The following is a 21,436-nucleotide window of genomic DNA, read 5'->3' on the forward strand; positions in this document are numbered from 1 at the left end:
ATAAATGGCTAGATTATAATTCAATTGTCTCTCTAGGTCTGCTGTAGAGAATCAAATGTAACTGTGTTACTATTACTGTTCTTGATGGAGTCTGCCTACAAATGGGATATTCTGTCAAGGTATAGATAAGTAACAGCGGACATGCTTGAAAACAAGGTGTCCTTGGGAGGGCCTACTTACAAACGAGAGGCTCCTTCAAGGTTTAGATAAGGTAACAGCGGACATGCTTGAAAACGAGGTGTCTGCTGTCCTTGGGAGGACTTGCCTGCAAACGGGATGTTCTGCCAAGTGGGCTAGGAGGGCGCTGAGAAAAATTTTATTATCTGTTCTTAACAAAGAGCAGAGCTCAACATACTCCGAGCGGAGAATAGATTAGCCATGAGAAGCGGGTCACTTCTGATTAGAAAGTAAAACTTCTGTATGCTATGTTTAATTAGCTGAAAGACCTGATTTATTGATGTTGGAAGGCTGCCTTCTTTGTTCACAATACTATAAAAAGATTGCTTGTACACAATAAAGGACTTTTTTTCCCTGCTGCTGCTTTGCTTGCTCTGCTTATTCTTCTTCTTTCTTTTCCCATGCTGACCTGCAAGTGAATTACTGCAACATCCGCAACTTCCCCAACATCTCCAAAGGGGGATCAAAGCCTTGCCTCCTATTCCTCTCAGCCTGTTCAGTACAATAATCAGTCTAGTGAGATTGTCAAAGGAGATAATCACCCCCAGAAAGGCAAGCCTTTGTCATTGAAATCCAGTCTTTGGGGGTTAGAGACTCATGGCATAATAAATCAAGCAGGCTTTGCACAAAGGGTGAGTTTGGACTATAGGTACCGCAAGCGCTTTTGAGCTCCCTTAGAGTCTTAAAGGGAACTGCAGCGTGCACACAGACATGATGCTTTTGTTAATCTGATCAAAGACTGGAAAAAGCTGAAAACTTGTAATATATTCCCCTGCTTCCTGTGCTTTTCTAAGGCCACGTTGTAGGGGTGTAAGTATGGCGATTTCCAGTTCAGAGTAATTATTGAACCCTGTTCTCCCGCAGAAGAGTGGCCAAATTTGGGTGGCAGGTGTAATTTGGGTGGCAGCTAGATGTAATTTAGTAAAACCCTCCTCCAGGTCGTCCTCACCTTCTGATTCAGTCCCCTCAGAATGTGACTCTTTTTCATCTGTATCTTCCTGTCCATCTTGTTCCTTTGCATTTTGTATATGCCTCACCAAAATCTGATTGGAGCTAGTTTCCTCTCTGGAACATGCCCCTTGGTGCTCCTCTAAATTGCTGGGTCTGACCAGCTCAGAGGAGACGAAACTTTTGATTTTAAGTTTCTAAAATGGTCCAGACCTTCTGAACACTCTCTATTGTACTTTTTTTTTTTTTAAAGAGAGAGTGAGAGAGTGAGGGAGGAAGAGAGAGAGAGAGAGAGAGAGAGAGAGAGAGAGAGAATTTTATTAATATTTATTTTTTAGTTTTCGGTAGACACAAGATCTTTATTTTATTTTAATGTGGTGCTGAGGATCGAACCCAGCACCCCATGCATGCCAGGTGAGCGTGCTACCACTTGAGCCACATCCCCAGCCCTCTCTATTGTACTTTTAGACAGCTTGGCAGAGAGGCAGCCTTTATATAATCTTCTACCTAGCCTCTCCCAAGTATGTAAATCCGGTGAGTCTTGCTGACAAAACCACGGGCACACTTCACTAACCGTTTTCAGGAACTGAGCTAGCTGGGTCCTTCTGACTTGTTTACCTCTCTTGTTGGTTATTGTCTCCAGAATTATTAAATACATTTCTTTATCTGAAAACATGGAACTGCCCGTGATAATTCTTTAACAACTCTGGCTCTGAAACTGTCTGCTTCCTCTGTGATCCCCTAAAGAATCACAGTTCACTAAATTTTTATAGCGCGCTCTCTCAGTCAACCTGGAAATTCACCCCCAAGCAGTCCCTGTTCGGGCGCCACCTGCCACCCCCCCAGGCCATGGGGGCAGCTGAACTTAAGGTTGCTCATGTGAATTTCTAGGGACACCAGATAAAATAGACACACACTTTACCTTTAAACAAGCTTCAGGATGGCTCCTCCGCTCTCAGCCTCAAGGTCCCCAAATGGGAGAGCAGGGATAGTCATGAGAGACTGGTGAGAAAGAGAGCGCAAGTACATTCAGAAGTGGGCTTTTATTAGGAGGACCCTCATTCTTAGAATGTTCCACCCAAAAAAGGTAAGAAGGAGTGGAGTTACAAGGGACATGTGAATGTAATTGAACCCAAGGGCTATAGGGCAGAGCCTATGTCTGAAGACGCATCCTTAAACTTCCAAGATGGGAGCAATGTTCAAATCACTACAAAATGTAGTGATGGTCAAAGCCTTCCACTCTAAGACAGAAGATGCGAATCATTCAGAGTGGCTCCCCACATCTGATCTTGTAGGAACTTCTGTAGGCAATTTAATAGACATGGTCCTATTAGGAGAAACATAAAGAGGACTAATAGGAGTCCTATGATGGGGAGGAGCCAAGGCCATACTTGACTGAACATTCCCCATGGAGACTGTTGGCCTAGTTACTGTCTCCTCTTTTCTAGCTGTTCTTGTCCTTCATTACTCCCAGGAATGACTATGTTTGGGTTTAACTGTTTTTGTTAGGTGTTTAAGATCAAACTGGTCAAAATTGACTTTGTTTCTATCTATTGTTAAGAGTCAGCCAAGTTTCCATAGGGGTTACTCATGGGAGAACTTGAGAGCAGCTTCTTAGTTCTGCTAGTGCCATTTGCACTAGGATGGATCCAGGTCTTGCTTGACCATGTGGCTTCCCTTGGAAGCATCAGGAATGTCTCCTTTCTCCAATGACCTTCCTATTCACAGCAAGTGCACTGATTGACTTTTCATTCTCCAGTGGTCTCATTGATCTCCCTGATCTGGAGGTTATGTGGCCCAGAGTTGAAAAGCTCTTTAGAGAAGCTCCCTGTTCCCTGTATTCAGACTGACTCAGAGGGTAAGAGCCAAATATTGATTAATTTAGACCTTTTAATTTAGGTCTTCATCTTAAACATCCAGCAAGTCAGTCTCACCAGTCTTAAATTAAGAGTACTGCACTTCAACTGAAGTCTGGCCTACTGTGTAGTCATTCTGACATGTAATAAGATGGGAGGCAGAGCCTTATCTCAGGTAAGGCAGGGCTCATTATAAATCTTAGGTAAAGTGTTTTAATATTGAAGCTGATCTTTGCTTCTTAAATATCATTTTGAAAATTTACATATATTGTTCCTTGAGGTCACATGAATATTGGCTAACAAAATATGATATTACATTTAAATTATACCCCAGTGTATAGAACTTTATATTAATCTTATTGATAATAGGTCCAGTTATAGAACATTAAATGATATAAATAAATCTCCACTATCTTATTCTTATAAGCCTAAAATTACCATGCAACTATTTGGAGAACACTAACTTGATATAATTCTCTTTTAAAGCTTCAATCTTAAAGACATATACCTGGAAAATATGAACATACTTAATATACAAAGAAGAGTAATAGCACCACAATTACATTGATGTTTTTATATTAATCAAATTTAGCTCTTTAGGAAATAACACATTACAATATTGCAAACTAACAGTTGTTGTTTAACCACCATTGTATAATCCTTAATTCCTTCAAAATTACTTGCTCAAAAAACATATATAGCCAGACCTTACAAGGCATTTTGTTACCCTTTCTTACCAGAATAGCCCTCATTCCATGTGTCAGGGAATATACAGGCCTTCTTTATCACTTACTTAAACCCTCTTATTAATCACATAGACTCTCTTATCCAAAAACACTTTTTTTCCTTTTATTAAATATAGTTTCCATGCCTATAATCTTCTGATTTCTCTTTCCCATCTATTAATTCCTTCTATATTCACATTTTTGAAACAATCCTTGTAAATTTCTGAATATAAGCAATTTATTCCATTTATTTTATTTTTTTTAAAGAGAGAGTGAGAGAGGGGAGAGAGAGAGAGAGAGAGAGAGAGAGAGAGAGAGAGAGAGAGAGAGAGAGAATTTTTAATATTTATTTTTTAGTTCTCGGCGGACACAACATCTTTGTTGGTATGTGGTGCTGAGGATCGAACCCGGGCCACACGCATGCCAGGCGAGCGCGCTACCACTTGAGCCACATCCCCAGCCCAATTTATTCCATTTAAATAAGAAATATTTTGTTATTTCTAGTATACAGTTATGCATATGTCTAACCAAGATGTCTTTTGTGATTACTTCTTCCTGCCTACAAAGTACAATCTGCAGTGTCTGTGTGTGTGTGTGTGTGTGTGTAACATAATTTTTTCATCATATTGGGTCGGTATGATGTCCTGGGAAATGGAGAGACAACTAATATTTCTACAGACTAGAGTAGAATCAGAAATTATAGAAAGAACCAGATAGTAAAGGTTTTAGGCTTTTTAGATTCACAACTTTGCCATTTTTGTACAAAAACATCCATGTAAAAAGTGGTCATGGCTATGTTTTAATGAAATTTTAGTTACAAAAACAACTGGCAGCCAAATTAGGTCTGTGGACCACAGTTTACCAAACCTTGGATAAATGTGAAAATATTAGAAAGCTGATGATACCTTAAGCTGGGACTATAAGAGTGCATTGATGTCCTTATCAGATAAAACTAGACTTTGAATATTTACTATTAGGTGTAATGAAGAAAGCACATATCAGTTTAAAGCTATGTCAGTGCCAGCACACATGTTGATTTGCTCCAGCAATACCACCACATCCTGGAGTTGCAACTGGTATCAACTCTAGGTTAAATTTAAAATAATTGCCTTGTGTACAACCAGAGAATTGAAATGTTGTACTACATTTGCGTTTGATGAGTTGAAATGCATTCTGCGGTCATGTACAACTAAGTGCAATACATAAATAAAATAAAAACAAATAAAATAATTTCCTGTCATTCACTGAGACTCACTTATCCTCTGCATAAGTCAGAGTGAATAAATGAGGGTGTGACAAAAATCATGAACCCTGAAACTTTCAAGATACTGCTGATGGCACTGATCCCTCTGAACGTCATTTTCATTTTCGTTTACTATTTTGGTACATACAAGGCATTTTGCTACCCTTTCTTTCCCTCATCCATGTGTTAGGGAATCAATACAAGGATTCTGCAAGTTGTTGAGTATTTCTATTCCAACTCTGCATTCTGGAGTTTGGGAAATAATCATAGGATTGGTTCAGGGATTCATTCGGACCTGAGCAAAAACATCCATTAACTTTTTTGTTGTCTCTAATCTCTCTACTAACTGAAAAACCACAATGACATTTTGGGGTTCTAAAAGTTAATGTCAATTTAGCGGTAGTTTCCAGTAGTAACTCTGAATTCTGATTTGTTCCCATGTACCTAATATATATACACACCAACTATGGCTGCAAGTCACTTTTGGGGAAAGCTAGAATGATTTATAGTAGTATAAATCAGTTCAGTTTGGGTAGCATATCAAGGGTACTTCCTCAAGAGGACCTGAACTGCCCTTCATTTAAGGTACTCTGGAAGTGGGAACTCATATTACAGAATTCAGATGAAGGGACACAATTCTCTCTTAAGTTGATTTACCAGATCTAGAGCTTTTCCAATTAACCAAATCAAGATTTCTAATCTACTTTAGCCAGAGGAATGCCACAATGAGTGAATGCAGAAATCTCTTCCTATTAACCCATTCTGATGATCCTTTGCTTTTCTGATCATTATGATAAACACAATTACTTTGTCTCTGCCAATGAACATTCCAGGATCCCATCATCCTCACTGATGATTCCATCATCAAGTTTCCATTTGTATGTCAAAATTTCCCACTTTTATTCCTGGTCCATAAGAAGAGTCGCTACAGAGCTCTCTGAGATGTTAATGATCCCCTCCCCAGGGAATTTCTCATACCTTTTGTAAAGAGTTTCCTTTGGACACTACACTCCCAGACCCATACAGGGTTGGGTGAGCAGGTTTTCTATGTCAAATCTCTTCCAGCTTGTCAGCATTCCTATGTCTTTGTATACCATCTACAACAGTGTTCTCAGTTGGGAGTGATTTTTGCCCTCTGGGGACACCTGAGTAGGTGTCTAGACATTTTTGTCTATTACAACTGACATGCATGCATGGGCATTTAGTGGTTAGTGGTCAATGATGCTGGCAAACATCCTATGATGCACAGAAAATCCCCCCAAAACAGAGCTATCCAGTCTAAAATGTTGATTGTGCCAAGGTCGAGAAACTGTTCTATGACATACTTACAAAGTTCTAGTGTTTTAACTTAAGGGTTAGCCAACTTATCTTTTCAACAAACTGTTGAAGACATCCCCAGGTGCTCAAGTTAACATAGTGGGTCTGCAATCACTGTTCAGTGTATCCACACCAACAAATCTATCACTGTATTCTTTCCACTGAATTCTATGTCTTAAAGCACAAAACACACACACTCTCCCTCCCTCCCTCCCTCTCTCTTTACACACGCGCACACACACACACACACAGGTTTGCAGTATGGGGGACCGAACCTAGGGGCACTCTACTATTCAACTATATCCCCAGACCTTTTTAATTTTTGAGACAGGGTCTTGCTAATTTCTGACACTGGTCTCAAACTTGGGATCCTCCTGCTTCAGCCTCCTAAGTAGCTGGGATTACAGGCATGTGCCACCATGCCCTGCAACCATATATTTTTCTAAGATTTCTATTGATACAAAATCTAAAAATCATTATTTTGAAACTGGCCTAATATAATGTCACAGTTATACTTTTTTTAAAAAAGAATTTCATTTTTATCTTATTTATTTGTTTGTGGTGCTGAGGATTGAACCCAGGGCCTCACTCATCCTAGGCAAATACTCTAAGACTGAGCCATAACCCCAGCCCCCATAGTCATACTTTTTGCCTGAAGACTCCTTTCCTCATTGCCTGTGAGAACTTGAGTCTAAAAATACTAGAGGTAATGGAGGCAAGTCTTAAAGATCTATAGCTCCTTGCAAGACCAATTATCTCGGGAAAGGTTGTTATAGGTTCTTCAGTCCATTGAGTGGGGAGGATGGAGCTCCTACTAATGGCAAAGGAGGGGCTTAGATAAGTGTGGAAGTAAAAGCCCTCAGCCCTATTGCTGTATGTTGCCATTCCAGTTTTTCAGGATTCTCTACTTAAAATGATGTCTTGTGACCTAAGGCCTGTTTGTGAATTCAATGTGTTGCCATTCAACCACTGACTGAATTTCTTACTGGTACCTCTATTCTCAACAACAAAGATATGCTGATACTATACAAAGTTCCCTAAAATATTTCTATGTAGTCAAACTCAAAAATAGAAAAACCTTCCAGAGGTCCAAAACTCCAGGCCATGAAGGCCAACTGGGAGTTGAAACTCAATAGCCCACAAAGGCCAAGGGAGCTAGACACACAGCTAGAAGTTTAATCCTGACCATAGATGGGAGTCAAGGTCAGAATACTATGTACATTGGGAATAAAGAGTGAACTACCAAACACTACAAATGAAAAATGCAGCTGTCTCCCATCAGCTGTGAAGAAGCAGGTAGTCCCCAGCTGCCACCGCCATCTTTGCACCAACCTAAGAAATAAAGTCAATCATAAAGGCAGATATAAGAACCAAAAGGAAATCATTTGGGAATCCTGACTGAACCAGGTCTAAGCCCTGAACTACATGTGATCTTTTCAGTTATGAAAGACCAATCATTTTAACACAGTGGTCAACAAAGTTCTTCTGTAAAAGGTCAGAATGTAAATACTTTAGGTTTTGTGGGCTATAGTGTGCCACAACAACTAAACTATCTCCATAGCAAGAAAGCAGCATAGAGAACATATAAATTAGGCACTGCCATATTCCAATATAGCTTTAAATGCTCTGGACTGGATCTAGACAAAAGGAGGTAATGTGCCAACCTCTAGCTGAACCCACTAAACTACAAATCACCTTGAGAGTTGGTAAGCTATCCTGATATATCTACTAAGAACTTACAAAACATCAAAGACCCAGGATTTGTGATATCTGGCATAATTTGAGGTAGCATAGTCTTTCCATACTTAGCTTTTCTCATGACATGTACCCTTTGCTGAAGAGAACCCCAAAGCCAAGATAACTGAATTGCCTAAAAACTGGTCTTCAACCCTGCATAGCTGCTTGTTCCCATCACTAGGCTCCACCGAGTCAGGCTGTCCTCTCTACATACACCTCTAGAACTTAAATTCTCCACTCTCCATCTTCAGGATCTGCCTCACCCTGTTACTTTGTAATCAGCCTGTACACTATTCCTTTTCCCCACAGCTCAAGATTCTCTTTGGCACACACTGTCTGGAAAAATTCAGCTACTTCCCCAATCAGATCAAGCACTAAAAAGGACAAAGTAGTGCCCTGGACTCTGTATTTATACAGCAAGTCTCACAAGAACAAGGATGCATGAATTTCTACTACTGGAAATACACCTCTAGGCTGCATGGATTTATGCCCAAGGAGATTCAAGTGTATTAACTGAAAATAGATATTCACACTCACTAATGTATGATTGAACAAGTAAACCATTTTTAAAAAATAATTGATTTCCAGAGTTTCTTAATTTTGATCTTATATGCTATGTTTCATTAACCCTAAGGCATTAACATATTCTTAGTAATATTTCAAATTTTATTTGATATAGTTTTACTACCAGTGTTACTGTGAACTTAAGAGTATTTCACTACAAAAATTCTCACTGAAATTTTTAAAATGCAAAAGCTAAATGTGGAAAAATCCCTCAAGATTCTCCTTGCTGTTTATTATGTAAGGTAAATAACTTGTCACACATGACTGGATGTGCACATGGACACACACCAGTTTAAGGTGCTCTCCCTACACTACATTAGATTTATTCTTGTACTGTCATAAGTCTTGGCCATCATTTTAAATGATATCATTGCAGATAAGTTTAAACAATTATTTAAATTACTAATTGAAGCATCATACAGCATACCACCAATATGTACAATTTATGTATATAATTTTAAATTTAAAAATTAATTCATATTGGTGAATGCTTACTTCCATGTTTAGAGAACTCAGCAACCTCAATGATGTGCTTCCTACTCATTTGAATCTCGTAGTAGTAAGTTCCTGTTCTACCAAAGGATGCACATTCTGCATCCTGACCAATTCTTTTTCCAAGTTGCTCCTCCTTCATTTCCACTGCTAGGAAAAATTAAGTCATTAATGCCCCAAGAAGCAACATGTTTGATTAAACTTATAAAAGCCATTAGAACACAGATGAAAATGTAGAGAATAAGAAAATGATCAATTCCAACAATTACTATGAAAAACATCTGTCAGGAGTAACTTCTGACAAACCTCTGCCTTAATGGTGTTGAAAAAAACCAATAGTTGGGGTTAGGGCTGTAGCTCAGTGGCAGAGCACTTGCCAGGCATGTGTGAGGCACTGGTTTGATCCTCAGCACCACATAAAAATAAATTAATAATAAAATAAATAATTATTGTGTGTCCCTCTACGACCAAAAACATATTTTAAAAAAATATCAATAGTAGGATAGAGTCCTACCATTCCAAGATGAACAAGATTCATTTTCATTCTATATTGTCACAAAAATAACTGAATATACTGTATAAAACAAAAGAACACTAGGCAAAGTCCAATAGGATAGGACACAGCTTCTTAAGAAAATCTGGCAAAGGACAGGTGATAATCATAATGGGGCTAATACCAAATAAACATTGTAGTTTGAAGTACTGAGTGTTTTTCTACATTTCAACTCTCTCCCTTAATTTTATTATGGTACTTTCACATCTCTTCTGATTACAAATTTGCAATATTCTGTATGTAATTCCAGTGCAATTTTCAGTTACACATTTTCCCCATTTATTAAATATAGTACCAATGAAGTACTCAGCAATGCTAAGATTATGCAGATTCAGCAGTCTCTCCATTTATGAAATAAATTATCGTTCCAGCAGACACTAACTTTGGCATATCAATGATAATACTATTTGCAAAATCCCTGATAAAACTCATCCTAAGGTCTCTCTTCTGAGTAGCACTTGGGAAAGTTCAAGGTTCTGACTGAAACCTTTAGTATACCAATGATGAGAGTTCCTTCATGTGCTCTAAACCACTGGGACGTGAAGAGCTAAGGCTGAAATACTGAATTCAATGAAACAAATTTCTTTCTTTGGGGAACTGAAGGATTCACATAACACTTGAGTCTTCCAAAAAAAAAAAATCATTTTATAGAACTTTCTTCCTGTGTGGATTCTTTATTCTTACCATCTCTTTTATAGGACTTATCACTGACATGAATTCTGTGATGAATTGTAAGATTTGATCTCCAGCTGAAGCTCTTACCACATATCTCACACTTGTAAGGTTTCTCCCCCGTGTGAACTCTCTGATGAGACTGGAGCTGTGAAGCCCGACTGAAGACTTTACCACACACATCACATTTGTATGGTTTCTCTCCAGTGTGGACACTCTGGTGGAGCTGAAGACTTGAGGCCTGACTGAAGTGCTTCCCACACTCCCCACACTTATATGGTTTTTCTCCTGTGTGGACCCTCTGATGCATGTCCAGATTCAAGCTCCACTTGAAGCCCTTCCCACACTCCTTACATTTGTATGGCTTGTCTCCAGTATGGACCTTCTGATGGGCTTGAAGGTGTGAACTCCGACCAAAGCTCTTCCCACACTCTTCACATTTAAATGGTTTTTCTCCACTATGGACTCTCTGATGGGCCAAAAGATTTGAGGCCTGCCTAAAGACCTTCCCACATTCCTCACAATTATATGGTTTTTCCCCTGTGTGGATTCTACAATGAATTTTAAGATCTGCTCTTCGACTGAATCCCTTTCCACACTCCTCACATTTGTATGGTTTCTCACCAGTGTGAACCAATTGGTGAATCTGAAGTCGTGAACTCTGATTGAACCCCTGCCCACACTCTTCACACTTATAAGGTTTCTCTATGCTGTGGGCCTTCTGATGGATTTGAAGATAGGAACTCTGACTGAAGCCCTTCCCACACACCTCACATTTATAGGGCTTCTCCCCTGTGTGGACCACTAGATGAACTTGATAGTGGGAGTTCCTCCTGAAGCTCTTCCCACACTCCTCACATTTGTATGGTTTCTCTCCAGTGTGGACTCTCAGATGAGCTTGAAGGTTTGAACTTAGAGTAAAGCCTTTACCACACACAGTACATATGTATGATTTTTCTCCGGTGTGGACTCCCTGATGGGCCTGAAGACTTGAAGGCCGACTAAAACCTTTATCACATACCTCACACTTATAGGGTTTTTCTCCTGTGTGGACCCTCTGATGAATATAAAGATTTGAGCTACAAATAAAGCCCTTCCCACATTCCTCACATTTGTATGGTTTCTCTCCTGTATGTACTCTTTGATGGGACTGAAGATGTGAATTCCGACTGAAACTCTTACCACAAGCATCACATTTGAATGGTTTTTCCCCAGTGTGGAGTCTTTGATGATCTTGAAGATGAGAGGCCTGACTGAAGGCCCTCCCACACTCCTCACAATTATAAGGTTTTTCTCCAGTGTGGACTTTACAATGAACGTTAAGTGCTGATCTACGACTAAAAGCTTTCCCACAATGCTCACATTTGTATGGTTTTACTCTTGTGTGAACTTTTTGATGGGTTTGCAGATGTGAGCTCTGGCTGAATTCCTTACCACACTCATTACACTTATGTTTTCCTTCCATGCAAACTCTCAGATGAACACAAAGAACTGAGCTGTCATGGAAACCTTTTCCACATTCAGTACATGTCCGAGACTCCTCTCCTGAGTGTTGTTGCTGAGGATCAAAGCTGGAGAAATCACTGAAGGCTTTTTTATACTCATTACACTTGTAAGGCTTCTGTTCTGGGGGAGTCATTCTGTGCTTACAAAGTGTTGAAATCTTTAGGCTCTCTTTTCCATATTCATTGAGGCCATAAGATTTTTCACTCTTGTCTACTTTAAGATCATCATGGTGATGTGAAATCCAACTGATGGGGTCAATACTCTGTTTGTACTGACAGAGTTTATTTTTCATGGAAATCTGTTGATATCTACTCTGATAATTCTGTGATTCAATCATGGAAGTTTTCCTCCAAGAATCCTGGATTCTTAAAGTTGGAAACTCTGAGTCTTCAGTATGGCTAGGACCATCAGCTTTATGATTCTGTTTAAAATTCTCATCTTCAGAAATTTGAACAGATAGTCCTGTCCCAACCTGGCAGGGGGAATAACACTGCTTGTGGACCTGAGTATTATTTATTATGGTACCATGACACCTGGTTAAGTTATTTGCAATTTGTTGCCAGATTTGCCAGCAGGAAAGTTTTTCATGGGATTCTCTGTCTTGAACAGTCCTTAACTCACTTTGATTGTTCTCTCCTATAAAAACAGAATTCAGAGACACAAACAAGTAAATGCTTTACTTGAAGATTCACTTAGGAACAGTAAGAGACATTAACAAAACTCAGGATGGTTTAGCACAGTTTTCACCATATAGGACATTTTTTTTTTTTTTTTTGGTACTGGGAATTGAACCCAGGGGCACTTAACCACTGAATCACATCCCCAGTCCAGTTTTTCACCATATATGAAGGCTTTTGGTTTACTGGCAGAAACCAAGAGATGGTCCATTAAGCTCCCAACTACTAAGCATTACTGAAACTCATTTAAGAACACAATTACTGTCATACCTAAATCTTTTCATTAAAATTACAAGTCATTCCTATTACAACACAGTATCAATAAGGACAAAATGGAGCTCAGAGTTTTATAACTACTGCCCAAAATAGTACTGGCATTTAGTAGGTGTTCAAGCAATGGATGCACAGATAAATCACAATTTGACTTCTGGGATTCTCATAATTCCAAATTCAAGTTTGAGCTAGATCAGATGCAAGGGGTTTTTGTTTTGTTTTGTTTTTGTTTTTAAAAGTAAAGTATATGAAATCCAAAAAGAATAGAAAGTGCAGTTTTGCTGAGAAGGCACAAAGCTGTACTTGAAGCAGGGGTATACCAAGTGTGTTAATGCTGAGGACAAAAATAAAAGATGGTAAGAATCACTTGGGGTGAAAGAAAAGCATGAAGATTTGTGTACTAGATCATTCTAAAGATTTCCTTACTTCCTTTCTTCCTTTTTCCCTTCCTCTTTTTTTGCAGTGCTGGGAATTGAACTCAGAGTCTTAGACATGCCAGGCAAGAACTCTACCACTAAGCCACATGCCCAGACTTTTTCTAAGGCCTTTATACAATCTTTCTAACATGTTTCTACTTTCTCAAGCAAGAGTCAAAATTCAGAGGCAAGAAGAATTCTGACTCTTTAAAAGCAAAGTACAGAAAATTTTAGATGCAGAGACATTTGCCTTTGACAAGAATGTTTTCCAAACTGATAAATTCAGACCATTAATGAAATGTGCAATAAATTTAATAGCTAGTGATAAATGTTTATAACAGACTAGAAATGATCAGAGAATCATCACAAGCAATAATGGTGTCACTATGTGAAATGTCTTCTAAAGGTGTATAAATCTGAACACCCATAAAATGTGGATTTACTCTAAGTAAAATAAGCCACAAGAGAATTCTGAGCAGAGGAATATCTCACACTCTAACTTAAGGCTACAAAGGATTACTCTGAGTGTCATGTCAGAGAATAGACTGTAGAAGGGGAAGAAAGGGAGAGGGCAATCAGTACCAAGGTTGCTGCAATAATCCAGGAAAGAATTTGCAAGTTGTGCCAGGTGACAGTAACAGGGGTGATGAGAACAAAAGAGATGGACAGTTAACTATAAAGATTCAAAACTGCTTGGTCCTTACCTAAACTTGTCTCTCTTTGGGTTGCTGTCTTCATCATCCAAAGCTTTTCTTTTCTTTCTGCATATGATATATCTCGTTTGAAGAACTGATGCTCTATGAACAGGCAAAGTCATAAGTTTAAAAGACATGGTAGAGCTAAAATGTACTGGAAACAGTTACAAATGTATATTCAAGACACTGAAAATAGTGTTTATCACACTTTTTTAAAAAAAAATCATCACCCATGTGGGCTGGGACATAGCTCAGTTGGAAGAGTGCTTGCCTTCCATGCACAAGGCCCTGAGTTCAATCCCTTTTTTGAAGATACTAGTGATTAAACCAGGGCCTCATTCATGGTAGGCAAGCATTCTTACCACTGAGCTACATTCCCAGCCCTTTTTTAAACTTTGAGACAGGGTCTTGCTAAGTTGCCGATGCTGGCCTCCAACTCATGATCCTCCTCCCTCAGCTCCTAAGTAGCTGGGATTACAGGCACACACCACCATGTCCAGCTGAATGACTTATCTAATGTCTGTTTTTGTTAAATTTCTTTCTACTGACCCTTACACTATTCATGCAGTTGGCCAGTTTTTGCTAGAATGTGTACCATTCTTCCTAAGGAGCACCAATATTTCCTACCCTCTTTTATTTAATTAAAAATTGCTGATAGGATTCAATAAATTGGTTTTAAAATTCAATAATGGGACAGAAGCAAAATTTGAAAAAGAATAGGCAAGGAATAGTAATATACTGTCCATGTATCATTCTTTAAAGATCAGAAACATCCTGCTTCTGTAGCCCACAGGAATTAGGAAAGTCTAGGAACTATTTCAAGAGCCTCAAAGCATTAAAACGCCAAGGTCACAGAGTTATCTGAGAGGGAGGCCTCACCCACTGAGACCAGGTTCCTGAAGTTTTCCACCATCACATCTCGGTACAGCTTCCTCTGGGCAGGATCCAGCAGTCCCAGCTCCTCCTCAGTAAAGGCCACAGCAACATCCTTGAAAGTCACAGCTTCCTACAACACACACATATGACTTCAATCTTACAGTGTCCATTGGAAGAGGGATAGCACTGAGAAGAGAGAAATAATGGGTGGGAGGTTTCACTGGACTCTGAGCCATGTGTAGGTTCCCCAGCCCTTTTCCTTCTATCTCATTGATGCCATACACTGATTTTCCTCAGCCTTACCAAAAATGCTACTATGAAAAAGAGACCTGGTGCTTATACTATAATAAATAAGCTCCCTAGAAATCTAGTGGATGTAAAGGTAAACATTTTAATTAAGATTTCCAATTTCCTCAGAATTTTTTATCAATTAAAGTCCAACAGTGCCCAATAGCAGCTGCCTTCCCACTGAGGTCAGAGCCAGATGACTTTAAATAGTGTATAGGTTGAAATAAACCAAAGGGAATGTCAAATCTCTCCATCTTTTACTAGAACCTGACACCTTCACCTTAGATCTTTAGTATTCCATGTGAATACTTTTCACAGCCACTTTTATTTATGTTGAAAATGAAGAGGAAACACAGTACCTCCTCATACAGCTAAGGCATAAATGCAGTGATAGAGCATAAGTGCCTGGCAAGTTCTCTAGTACCACTTTTTACATTAGACTTTTTACATTAATGTCATATATTACTTGGGCAAAAAAAAAGAAAAATTAAAAAGCCAGGCACACGTCCCAGTAACTCAAGACACTGAGGCAGGAGGATTCCAAATTCAAAGCTAGCTTCAGCAACTTAGTCAGCCCCTGTCTCAAAATCTAAAAAAAATTAAAAAGAGATAGGGATGTGGCTCTGTGGTCAAGCGCCCCTGGATTCAATTGCTAGTACCAAACCCACAGAGGAAAAAAAAAATAGATCAGTAAATGAAATATACACAGAATATGACTCAGGCATGGGAAAAACAGAATCTAAATCTTGTGGTAAGAAAATGTTGAGCAATGTTTTTCTATGTGAAGCAGTAGTCAAATCTGATGCATTGGGCTGTATTTAAATCTACCCAAAATATCTAAGGTACCACATGTAGGACATATCCTTTCAATTCTGAACACCTAGTATATTAAGAATCCCTTTAAAAATGCAGTATTTTTCAAAATTGACTTTTCAGAAAAAGCTAAATGTAGGAACACTGTTCACTGTAGTGTTCTTGAAACAGTGAAAGTCCTGACTAAAATAAATGTTTACATAGAGAATAGTTTAAGAACTGGGTATATAAATTTGGTGGAAATTTAGTAAAGCAATTAAAAATAAATTTGTATAATATTAAACAACAACAAAAAGAGAAAACATGAAGCATTTAGGGGCTTGGGGATATAACTCAGTGGCAGAGAGCGTCCCTATCATGCACAATGCCCTGGATTTGACTCCCAGCATAGAATCTAAAGAATACATGAGATTAAGTAAAATTGTATCTGTTATGAACAGAAACATATAACTATGAGCATACCTGTCCATTAGTCTATAGAGTTTTATTTGTAAAGTAAAAAATGAAATAAAACAAGAACTAATACCAACCAGCTAAACTTAAAAGGGACAAAACAAGCACCTGGTACATTCTGCAGGTCCTCATGACTTGACTTGCTCTGAAACACTTCCAATCTCTGAGCACTTTTTAAAGAGGCACTTTTAGTAGTGAGAAAGGTAAGTTCTACTCACCTTGAATGTGTTCATCTTTATCTTTCCAGGGAGTGCAGAGTCCTAAGAAGAAGAACTAGGAAAAGAGAGAAATCATCAGAAACTGAGAAAGTATATAACTAACCCATGTGGTTGCTCCTTGCAAATTAGCAAAGGTACTTGCTCCAAATATTTTAAGGTACTCGGAGCTCACATGTTATTGCCCTCTTCGATGTGAAAATCTCTTAAAACTTCTAAAAAATATTTGGTTGTCTTTAATAATTTGCTACCCCAACAACAATACTTTATTATTATTATTATTACTATTAATATTATTATTCTGTGCAGGGGATTGTACCTAAAGCTTCATGAATGTTAAGCAAATACTTTACCACTAAAGTATACTCCAAGACCAACAACAGGATTTAAATTGATTAGGAAAACTTTAAAAAGTATAGAAATCTGTGATGTTTCCTTTTGGTTTTGTGGTTCCAGGGGTTTATCCCAGGACACTGTACATGCTCTACTCCTGAACCACACCCCCAGCCTTTGCTATTCCTTTTTAAGTGGGAAGTACCCTTTTAGCACATATGCATAGAGGTAAAGAAACTGATAAGATATTGCAATAAAAAAGTGTGACAATCTACACTCTGTTTAAGTGAGAAAGACAGAAATCTGAGTTCATATTGTTATAAATAATGTGTAACAAATAAATGAGAAGAGAAAAAGTCCTTTCTATAAAACACATACACTAATACATTTAGAATAAAAAATAACTAGAAAATCACTAATGAGTGCTAAAAGTTGGTGGAAGTTTGTGAGGAAAAAGATAGCTACATAATCTCAAAGTATTGAGGAAAAAGATAACCTGTTGTTTAGATGGAAACATCAAGTATTGGCCCTTAGCCAAAAGAACAAAGCTGAGACCACCACTGAGTGACATCTGACTTACATCATGCACAGAGAAGGAAGCCTGATCACTTCTGTGGCACTTCTGCTGATAATACACAGCCTGATCATCATGAACAAATACCAAATAAACTAAAAAGAGAGGGGACATTCCACAAAATAATTTGCCAACTTTACAAAAACATCCAAAGCAAAAAAAGAAAGTTTGAGGAATCATTCTAGATTAAAGTGACTAATGAAACAAAAACTTATATGCAATGCAATAAAAAACTTATGTGCAATGTGCAATAAAACTGGGCTAATCTCTGACCTGGGGGTGAAGTGTTCTCAAAGACTCTGAGAACAACAACTTTATTGAGAAAGTTGAATGAATTTAAATATGAATTGTGAGTTAGATAACACTATGCTATCAATGTAATTAATTTCATTTTAATCATTGTCTCCAGCTTGTTTTAGTAGTTGGGGAAAAAATGTGTACATATAAGTATACAAACACATATGTATACGTACATATACATAAAGCTGTAGAAAAGAAAAAAAAGCTCTAATAGCTAGTAGTGGCAAGGGCCAATACTTGATGTTTCCAGCTGATCAACAAAAATGAGGCAAGGCCATTCAGTGATAGTGATGGACAAGAAAGAAAAGAAGACATTCTAACACAGAGGCACATTCTACAGTTACAAAAAATAACCAAATAACTGTTTCTCCTGACTAACATGAGTGACCACTTCATTACTAGTGAAAACTCTAATCTGTTTGGTTTCTCCCACCTCCTAGGGAAAAATTATTAGAATACTTGGTCATCAAATTACTTCTGATTATTGACATCATCAAATCCAGAACAAACTCACTGCCTACACTTCTCCCCATCTCAGCTTATATAAGTCAAAATGCTACAACCAGCTCCTCCTAACTGCCTCTTACCAAGAGACCCCAGGCCTGATTCCCAACAGTATGTGGGTTCCCTTTAGCAGCAAGCTAAAATAAAATTAAATGCCTTTGGTTACAGATATGTTCCTGGTGTTATTTGGCTCATGGTTACCAACAGAGAAAATAGGCAAGATGCAAACAACTAGTGAATCTCAGTTGAGTATGAGATTTCCTCTTAGTGTTTTGCAAGTTTTCTGAAAGTTTAAAATTTATATGAAAATAAAAACTAGCCAGGTGTGGTGGCACACACCTGTAATACCAATGGCTTGGGAGGCTGAGACAGGAGGATTGTGAATTCAAGCCAGCAAGGCAAGGCATAAAGCAATTCAGTGAGCCCCTGTTTCTAAATAAAATATGAAACAGGGCTGGGGATGTGACTCAGTAGTCAAGTGCCCCTGAGTTCAATCCCCAACACCAAAATAAGTAAATAAATAAAAAACTAATGAAATCAGGAAATTGTTATAGTAACAATAACAGTAGTAATAATAGTAACGATGACTATAGAAAAAAAAGTATCTAGCATTAATTGACAATTACTAGTGGCCAATCTTGCCACTTTAGACAAAAATCCTCTGGTACAAAAGAGCAATGAACCTATTCCCCAAATCCCAGGAAAAATTTATCTTCACATTTCTAATTCTCTCCATGTTAACTCGAGACTTGCTAGCTGCCTTCTGCTCATGTCAGGATTTTTAGAAGACTTGATAACTGGCAAAATTTACTGAACAAAATCATTGGACTAAGTAGGATGCTTGTGTGGCCAGCTCAGTTTTAACTGTGACATTTGGCAAGATCAATTGCCTTAGGCCTGAGTTTCCAAGTAGGTCCCTTTCCTGAGCCTATGTAGGAATCACCTTGGGATTTTGTTGAAATCCCAATTTCTGGGTTCCATCTACAGAAATTCTAAAGTGGAAGGTCTTAGATGAGACTTAAGGTTGGGTATTTCTCACTATGTGATCCTAATGCTGTTGATTTGTAGACTCATTTCTTTTTCTTCTTCCTTTTTTTTTTTTTTTTTTTTTTTGCCATAGGAGGGATAAAACATGCTTCCTACCACTGAGCTACATCACCAGTCTTTTTAAAATTTATTTTGAGACAAGGTCTAAGTTTCAGAGGCTGGTCTTGAGCTTGTGATCTTTCTGCCTCAGCCTCCAGAGCAGCTGGGATAATAAAGGAGTGCAATCATGCCTAGGAGATCCCAGTCTCAAAAGCACTGCAGTGACTATTAGTGTCTCCCCAAAAGACCTCTGCTAAACAAAAACATAAACAATGATGACAAAAAAGGCACTAAACTATTAATATTTGTTATTTTTACATGCTATAGTTGTGGTAATTAAAGTTTTTATATATTTGTGTTTTCCATGATTAAAGATTATTTCTATAACATAAACATTATTTGAAATAAAATGAAACCCACATCTTGCTCTCAAGATCCCCTCAAGTCTCGGCCTATTTCCACACAATGGTGACCAGAGTCCTATGACCCAGAGAGACCATACCAAAGTCAGGATGAGCTCAGATCTGGATTCACGTTGCTTTAGGATCCAATGCAATTCCTGCCACCTACTAGCAATGGACCATGGGCAAACAGGTTACGTTCCCTGTTTCTCAGTCTCCTCATCTTCACAGTAGGAAAAATAGCGGTACCACTTCACAAAGCACTCTGAAGGGCTTCATCTGTATAAAGCCCTTAGAATGGAACTTAGCAACTTAGGCTTTAACTGTAAGACATTCTCAGATTTATGTGATATTTGAGGAATGACAAGTCTTACTCACGTGGGGCTCTGCGGCCTCTTCTTTTCTGCAGTGCTTTTGGACAAGTCAGGAATAGTGAAGAAAAGGAGGCTGTGAAAAGCCAGGGTTGTGTCTCCACCTCCAATCAGTCACAGTCACATCTTCCAGACCAGCTAGAAGCAACACTCCCCTTCTTTGAAAGGTCAATAGTTTAGGGATACTGCAGTTGCTTCCTGACCTCACGGACGCTCAGTACTTCAGTCCTGGACTACACTTCCCGACAGACGAAGTCCAGAAACATGCGCTTCTCGGAAAACTTTTAGTAGTATCAAGAAAAACCCATGTACCAGGCAGTTTTAAATATTTTGTAGTATACCACGTTTTTCTCAAAATATTCCATCATTTGAAGGTGTAACTTGTATTTTCCTTTTACAGAACAACAATCAAAAGCACAAAGGGGTTAACTAGGCGGTCCGAGGTGAGACCGTCTGAAGCTGCAGGTCAGGCTCGCAGGTGGGCGAGTCGGGGAGGAGGCGCGAGCCCCCGGGAGACCCTCAAACTCCGTGAAGCACGACCCAGGTATGCCCCCAATTCAAGGAAGCTCCGCCCTAGAGAACGCAAAACGCCATTCGTAAACGTCCGCTGTCAGCCGGTCCTCCCCAAACGAAAGACTGCTAAGTGTTGTTCCCAAGTACATTCAGGAGACATTCGAAAGGTTTCAGGGGAGAAGATCAAAACCACTAAAGCCCGAGAAAAGATGGCTGCTACGCCATCCTCCTGGAGCGGAAGTACCAGCGACTACCAAAAGCTCCTGGGCTACACTGCTTCATCCAGAACTCCCCAGAACTGCCTTCCCCCACTGGAAGAGCCTGCGAGTACAGGAGTTCCGGGACTACGCTTCCCAGGATTCCGCGGGGGAGAGGGACCGTTGACGGGAAGGGCTTAGAAACGGAAGTATGCGAGATGCTCGGAGCTTAGACTACAGGTCCCAGGATTCTAGGCGGGAAACCAGCCACAGTACTTCGTCCTGGACTACATTTCCCGAGAGACAAAGTCCAGTTCTCTGGAGCCGAAGTATCCAAATACTCTGCCCTCCTAGTTTTCACTTCCCAGAAATCCCTGAGGTTTTGGGCAAATGTCTGTTCATTGTTGTGTGTCAGTCTTAGAAGACTGTAGATTCTTAGAAGACTGAGAAGCAGACTAGGCTTTAGATATTGGCTGTGATATCAGTGCTTGTGTCACCGTCCCCACCCCCAAATTCATGTGTTGAGATCAAACCCACCAGATAATGGTATTAGGAAGCTGGACCTTTGGGAGTGATTGCATCATGAGAGCTTTTCCTCGTGAATTGGATTAGTACTGTCAATAAAGTGTCCCGAGGGAGCTCATTTGCTCTTTCAGTTACG

The 21,436-nt window shown here is 39.0% G+C and overlaps 1 protein-coding gene across 2 annotated transcripts; it reads right to left on the reverse strand.

The window, feature by feature from the left end:
- Positions 1 to 6,511: 6,511 nt before the first annotated feature.
- LOC308637052 (uncharacterized protein) lies at positions 6,512 to 20,907 on the reverse strand. Of its 2 annotated transcripts, none has more exons than XM_081273068.1 (5): positions 20,073 to 20,907; positions 16,500 to 16,554; positions 14,731 to 14,857; positions 13,861 to 13,953; positions 6,512 to 12,426 (listed from the first exon to the last, which is right to left on the reverse strand). In XM_081273068.1, exons 2-5 carry the CDS (start codon positions 16,512 to 16,514, stop codon positions 10,253 to 10,255), a joined length of 2,409 nt encoding a protein of 802 aa, XP_081129194.1. In that variant the 5' UTR covers positions 16,515 to 16,554; positions 20,073 to 20,907; the 3' UTR covers positions 6,512 to 10,252. The 2 variants fall into 2 exon arrangements, with proteins under 2 accessions (XP_081129194.1, XP_081129193.1); XM_081273067.1 differs by having other exon boundaries at positions 20,069 to 20,907.
- Positions 20,908 to 21,436: the final 529 nt, after the last annotated feature.

This window comes from Spermophilus citellus, assembly GCF_964194105.1.
Source record: "Spermophilus citellus genome assembly, chromosome: 18".
NCBI classification, from domain to species: domain Eukaryota; kingdom Metazoa; phylum Chordata; class Mammalia; order Rodentia; family Sciuridae; genus Spermophilus; species Spermophilus citellus.